The sequence below is a fragment of the Cheilinus undulatus genome, linkage group 12 (genome assembly GCF_018320785.1).
Source record: "Cheilinus undulatus linkage group 12, ASM1832078v1, whole genome shotgun sequence".
Taxonomy (NCBI): Eukaryota; Metazoa; Chordata; class Actinopteri; order Labriformes; family Labridae; genus Cheilinus; species Cheilinus undulatus.
Genome location: NC_054876.1, coordinates 39,998,879 through 40,006,242, shown reverse-complemented (window position 1 = coordinate 40,006,242; position 7,364 = coordinate 39,998,879). Strand labels below are relative to the sequence as shown.

The 7,364-nt window shown below is 38.8% G+C and overlaps 1 protein-coding gene across 1 annotated transcript; it reads right to left on the bottom strand.

The window, feature by feature from the left end:
* Positions 1–2,713, bottom strand: tlcd5b (TLC domain containing 5b). The gene is made up of 2 exons (XM_041802155.1): positions 2,524–2,713; positions 1–548 (listed from the first exon to the last, which is right to left on the bottom strand). Exons 1-2 carry the CDS (start codon positions 2,711–2,713, stop codon positions 1–3), a joined length of 738 nt encoding a protein of 245 aa, XP_041658089.1.
* Between the last annotated feature and the right edge of the window lie 4,651 nt (positions 2,714–7,364).

Below are 7,364 nucleotides of genomic sequence, written 5' to 3'. Positions count from 1 at the left end.
TCAGTTGTTTTTGTCTGAAACTTCATCCACTTTTGGCGAATTTGTCTCTTCCAGCCTGTGGTTCTCTCTCCACCTTTTATACTTGGCCTTACTTTTCTTGTAGCCAAATTTGGCGATATCCACCATGAACACCCAGGCCAGTCCATACATCACCACTCCACCCAGCTTCATTACCAGGTGTGTCCTTGGAGAGGTGAGCTCACAATAAAACATCACCGTACCTACCCCCACCCTCACAGTGGCAAACAAAAAGATAAAAAGTAGGTCCACAGCGTCCCCCAGCAGTCCCTCATACAGGCCAACCTGTCGGATGAACCAGCGGGTCTGCAGCAGGGGGTTGGTGATCTCGCTGCCAAAGATGACTCCACAGGTTTCACAGCCGGACACCCCCATGAGCAGAGTCAGCATGATGCCGACAATGCTCGCAGCATGATGAGCCAGCATGACGGGGCCCTCGGTTCGGTTGCAAATACACCAGCCCATGTCAAAGAAGAAGTAGCCGAGGCAGACGGCCAGGGAGAGGATCTGCAGATCAGTGTTTTCTGTGCCTGGAAGATAGAAAGGAAAGAAGCTGGGCATGAGGGTCAGTACAGGGTGTTACTGCAGGCTTTTGTGCCATAAAACAAATTCTGTTTGTGTTCTTAATATCCTCCCAATGTAAACAACTTAATTTAGGAAGGATGGTCCTGCTATAGTTCAGTTATTACTACAAAAACAATAAAAACTGTTATTATTCTTTAGAGTGAAGTAATATGAATTGGCAAGTAAGTCATTTCATTCTTTGTCATGTTAAAACTTTAATTATTAGGGGAAGTATGTGTTTACTCAAGCTTCAACCTCCTTGGTTGAAAATTGATCACAATGCACAAGACCCAAACTACTTTTCCTCGGTTGTCCCCATAAGGTGGCTACAAAAGCCTCAGAAGTCCCATTAACAACCTTTGTGAAAAGGATGTTAATGAGACGCCTTCAAAAAACAGTTTCAACCTGAATTGTTAACATCTTTATCCTCAATCACTAGAGTATGAATTAGTACCATACCATACCATATGGTATGGTATATTACTGTACCGTGCTGGATCATGTTGTGTGGCACCGTGTCGTATCGAACCATATGGTATCGCATTGCATCGCATTGTATCTTCTTGCATTACATCACATCATATTGTATTGTATCCTCGTATATCGTATCATCTGGTGTGGTTTGGTATCCTGTGGTATCATATAACATCTTATCATATCTTATTGTATCGTGTCATGTTGTGTGGTGGAGCACAGCGCTGTATCGTATCATAACGTATAGTATAGTATCGTATGGCATTGCATCTTATGGTACAGTATAGTATTATATCATATATATATATATATATATATATATATCGTAAATCACTGTAGTGCATCATGATGAAATAGACCTAGAAACTTGCTCTTTTCAACCTGTTTTTTTCTTAATGCACATAGATTGGGTGTGTGTAGGTTTATATGCAGTAACTCATAATCATATCATATCCTTGTATATTGTTTTCCAGCCTCAGATGTATATTTGGCATTTTCACTGAATAATCGTTGATGATTATTTAAGAGAGTGTAATCCCATCTGAGGTGTCACAGCTGACTGACATGTAGTGCTATACATGGTGCTGATCATGTGATTGCCATGATTTCATGGTGTAACAGACTTAGCCATGACTAAGGCCTCAGACCCTTTCATGTTTGAACCAGGCTATCCAGTCTAAGTGTTTTTTCATAGGTCACCTAACTGTTTAACTAATATGCTGCAATATCGGATGCCGCTTGGTGTTGCAGGTGTGTCATGATGTTTTGTTGTAAAAATTGTGCAAAGGCAGGTAAACCCACACACTTATCCGTGCTGAGTACTTGAGGCTTGCAAAAGAGAAAGAGAGCAGTGTAAGGAAAGGAGAGGAACAGTTGTGTGGTTTCCCTTGGTTTGCACACAGTTAGCCTACCTTTCTCTGTCCTCCATGCAACTTTATCAGAAACAGCCTGCCCCACGATCACGGCAAGGGTAAGGGTTTCTTTTTTTCTCCTTACTCAGTCCACCAGGGATATCCCTGGCGACCTCATATATTAGTCTGCCTCTGCAATATGATACAATACAATACAGTATGTACGCTGACATACTGAAAAATAAAAAGAAAGGATGATGGAAGCTGGGTGTTTTTGTCCCCACATTTCATGTAAGGTTTAACGTAGGTGGTAGGGTTCAGATCTAGCTTGTGGCTCCTTTCCCACGTTATTCCCCACTGTATCTCTTGCTCTCTCTCTCCAGTTTCTGACTCTATCCTCTTTTCTGTCTCCAGTACTATAAGTTGTCAAATTTGACAGTCCTTTCTTTGATTTCTTATAAAAAAGACTAATTTTGACCCAGCGCCTTCTTTGGTGTCCTCTAAATCAGTGGTTCTCACCCCAACAATGCATGTCAAAATTGCTTGTGAAAAATATAAGACATTTTCAATAGTGCTTTTTCATACTTCCATTTGTTAGTCATAACTGTCCACTGACCTGCATGTGTGAGGGGCCAGGGCCCATCTATGAAGATGACGTACGCTGTCAGCAGCACAATGACGACCCCGTGGGACAGAGTGACGAGCCGGCAGTTCCACTCACGCCCCCTGTGAGGAAACTTCCAACAAAAAAACAAGTAGAGAGACAACCAGCCAATCAGGCTGCAGATCACCTCCAGGACTGGCATGGCTGCTCCTGTGGGACAAAAATTTTATCTTTATATATTTGACTTTTTCCTCACTGTGACCCATAAGCATAAATCAACAATCACAGCTTTCATATGAAGGTCACTGTTTTTTTAGAGGACTTACAAGGACAGGCAACTTTTTGATATTACCTAGATAAATGTCTGAACTGATCCTGTCGGTAGACTGAACTGATTTTACCCAAAACTGGCAGGATGTAATGTCCCAAGGCTGGTACTGTTTTTCATGCATAGTTATATTATAGCTGCTCCTACATACTTCACATGAGAAAAGGCTTAAATAAGTCCTCATTGCTTCTTTTATCACCCTAAAGTACATTTGAAGCTCTTTATTTAGAACTTATATTCTGCCCAGAAATGCTGATAATGACAATCTAAAATAATATAGACTCCAAGTCAGTGAATTTAATATCAGGTCCTATTTATTTCAGGTAAACAACTGAGTTTAAGCTGACCCAGTGTTACATTAGAGCCCAAGTTGGCCCAGTTTTGACCTAGTGACTTTTATTGTGGCATTACCAAAGACCTACCTTAACTCCTCCTCCCCTCAGTCGTCCTCAGAATCAGGAAATGTGTTGAAAATGACTCCAGCATTGGCTCCCAGACTCGTCCTCCATCACTGTTTATGCTCCACATAAGACATGAAACTCCACCAAATTGCCTGAGGCTCAGCACGTTTCTAAATGACACATGTCCAGTCTGTCAAGATGACAGAAATGCCATGTGCTGGCTACTATAGACAGTTAGTGCATCCTTTATCCCTTCGCTCTGGACCTCAGACCTGATCCTCTTAACGGATTACAGACTCTGCAGATACCTGCTTTTAGACAGGACGGGTGATAGCAGGCAGCAGCTGTGACACTCTGAAGTAACACTAAACTCAAATTTTCTTATTTACCAACATTTTCTGATGCTGCTCTATCACATGAATACAACTGACCTGTGGGAGAGCTTCAAATCTGCTCCATTTCTTCACCTAAATATTGATTTATTAAGTCCTAAATTAAAAAGTACAAGGTTTGTTTGAACTGCTATCGTTAAAGCTTCTTCAATTATTACTAATACTCACTCTTTTTGTGAATTCATGGGTCCATTTGGAGGGGAAATCTACTGACACGCTTAATTTCTTTCTAGATTTTCAGTACTTTTTTGTTGCAGACTTGTGTATCTATCCCTACCTCCTAAGGTATTTTGCGTGAATTCTGAGTGTGACTTCCAGTGCCTTCTGTCAAACCAGCATTTTCCAAAGTAAGAAGACGCTAATCCTGATTATTAGAGCCATTCAGAGATTAAAATGTATGAACGTCATCTGTTACATCTCAGACAGGATAATGGTAATATTCCTCTGCCTTCTACTGTCCAAGAATTAGACAACAACATGAAGGAAATCGCCTCAGGTAACATAAACAAGTCTTAATACTTGAAGAACATTCTGGGATCACTGTAATAACACAATCCATGAAGAGCACTTTAGTTTTCTCCCTCATTAAGAAAAAAAAACATCCATGAAACAAAAACCATGGCTTACTATGAACCAACGTGTTTAAGATGTTTATGGCGTAGGAGTAAAGGATCTGGCCTCTACTCAAACCTTGATATACCTACAGGGGACACAATGTTATTTGGGGGGTTCTGCATAATGGGTTGAACTCCAGACTGCGCCATGACAGAGGAAAACTGACTACTCAAAAGCAGGAGCACAAAACGTGCAGTTACAGAACTGCAGCTTCCAGTAACAGTTCACACCTCATTATGCACCCCTCATGTGACATCCAGTGTTTCCATGGTAACGATAAACAAGTCACATCTGTCACTGCAGCTAGGGAGAGCCAGCATATGAGGACACATCCTGTTACAAATATAGCATTAAGAATTTCTTGAGTTTTGAAAATATTTAAGGTAATGTATGAACTTTACTAAAAATATTTCTTTTTTTTTTTTTTTGTTTTTACAAAGAAGTAGTCAATTTTTAATCACAGATATTTTACAGCAAAATTGCTAAGGCTGTCAAATTAATCACAGTAACTGTGACTGATTAAGTCAAGCCACAGGAGCATCTCCCTGCAGCCACAGTGATGTAAAATAAGTCCACCACTGCTCATGAATGTCTCATTTCACTTAAAAAAAATCACAGACACCTCAGTGGAGAAGTCAAAAGTCATTTGCACCAAATCTTTAATCAACGTATAAAATCAGCTCTGTACCCAAACAGGAAGTTAGTTAAGTTTAGTTTAAGAAATCCGTGCAAAATAGTGGATTTTCAAATGCGATAAAAGGATGCAAATAATCGTAATCATCTACATAAATTCTAAGATTAATCATGGTTATAGATGTTATCTCCTCACTGAGAGGGTGATTTTGGTTCAGTAGGTTGAGTTGTTTCTTTCACAGTTGTAAGGTTGTGGGCTCGATCCCCAGCTCCTGCTGTCTCGTGTCGATGTGTCCTTAACCCCAAAGGTAAACCTCCAAGTTAAGGCATCTTGAGATACAAACAACATTTATTAATGTCCTAGGATTCTAAAATGCTGACATTTTAAGTGTGATGAAATAACTGGATAAATAAATGCATTTACTAGCCATTTTATTAGGTACATCTGAAAATCAATTATGTTTTATTGGTCTTATATTGAGGATATCTGTTTCAAATGGGTATCATTTTATTAAAAATATATTTAACTAATCAGATCATGTAAATGGCATTGAAAAAAGACACAGGGATCCCAACCCTGCCAATGTAATTTTTCCCAGTTTAACTTTACTGCAGAAAACAGCCTCCATGATACTTTCTTTGGTACTTCTTCAGCTGTGTTAGATCAAAGTATTCCATATTCAAAAAGATTAATTTCATGGCAGATATGTTGTGTTTGATCCCTGTATTATATGTGTATCTACTGTGATTGTTAATGTTACTGAGTCAGCAAAAATTGCCCCTGCTGCTTTTTTAAAAAGGGGCAGATGACAGATAAAGTAGCAGTTCCCCCTCAGGACTCCCCTACAGCAGGTTAATAACCCGTGAAGTGAAGGTCAGCATCTCACCTGACTGTCCTGCAGCATTAACCCACTTGAAGAGCTGCTTTAATCTGACACGAGAGCAGATTATTGGTCAGTCACTGAAAGTTCACACAAACACTCGTATGATGTGGTCCATTAAACTCCTAAAAAGTTAACATAAAAGAGAAGAGGTAGTATTGTGAGGGATATAAAAGATTTGATAAAAACAAACACAATCAGGGAGAGGAGATAAAGGATAATAACATTTCATGAATGGTAATAAAATGATGGGAGGTTGAAAAACTATTCTTCCCTGACTTTACATGATGATGATGATAGCAGTGACACTGGGAACTGAGCTTTCTGGCAGCAACGATTACTCCTGATGAAAATGCACTTTCCGTGATCATACATTTTAAAAGCTACAGTACATTTTACACACAAACCTTGATTTAGGATTAGAGATGGTCTGATTGTGAAAATCAAGGCTGTCCAATGCTCCATTTAGCCAATGCAAATGCAGATGCAGATTCCAGGATAAAGCTGATACCAGTAACTTTTTTTCATCACTTCTTTTTGCTTAAGACTCGTAATATACTAGTGTTTTCTGTCATGCTTGAACATAATAACAGATCAGAGTCTGTTTAGCTGCACACAACGAATAAACACTAGTCACTGATATCTGTTCATGATAACTCATTTGTTTGTAAACAGGAATAATATCAGCAGATGTCAGAATTAAACCATTGCATCAATGCATCCCTGTTTACAAAGGTTTGACTGAGGATACTGTTCCCCTGGAACATTGATCTGTCAGCCTTTGTTTGCTCTGTCAGTCCTTAAGAGTAACATTTCCAAAGGGTTCCTAGGATAACAAATGCATGCCAATTTTTTTGCATTTGATACAGAACGTCTCAAACATAGCTATTTCACTAAAATAATCAAAGATTGTGGATTGTGAAATTGTCATACATTGTGCATATATATATATAAGGGCTGTTAATTGATTAAAAAATTAATCAAGTTCATCACATCACTGTGCTGTAATTAATCATCACAGCATTTCTTTAGTTTTTGTAATTTTTAGATTTTTAAGCGTTCTTATTATTAAGTGTTTATTTTCATTATTTTAACTTTATGTAAAGCTCTCTGAAAGCGCTTTTTTACTAAAAATGTACTATTATATATAGTTTTATTTATAAATCAACATTTAAAATACTACCATTTACTTGCATTTTTGTTTGAGATAAATTAGTACAAGTATGGTATTTAAATGAAAAAATATTAAACAAAAGAAGGTTTTTAAACTTATTTGTGGTTTGTACATCAGAGTGTCTTAATTCACTGGGCAAATATATATACAGACTGCAAACGAGCCCAGAAGACAAACACATCAGGTAAAAAATAACTTCTGCTGTAAAGTGAATGATCAGGTGTGCTGTTACCCCGAGGTAGCTGTGTTTGCTGACTGAAGTCCAGTGGTCTCTGGTCAGTGTAATAAATGTAGCCCGGGCCAGCTGCTCCACTTTATAGAGCCCAAGATATCATGTCATCTGAACCAGACCAGCAGAGGGCGCAATGGTCTTATAATGTGACTATTTTCTCATAGGAAGTAGAGGAAGCTGTCCGCAGAGGAAGAGTG

Bases quoted from the DNA above. Each gene is read 5' to 3' on its own strand.
- tlcd5b (XM_041802155.1), bottom strand. From the start codon at position 2,713: ATGCCAGTCCTGGAGGTGATCTGCAGCCTGATTGGCTGGTTGTCTCTC. The intron at 549-2,523 runs GTCAGTGGACAG...TCTATCTTCCAG, and splicing joins CTGGCCCCTCACACATGCAG to GCACAGAAAACACTGATCTG.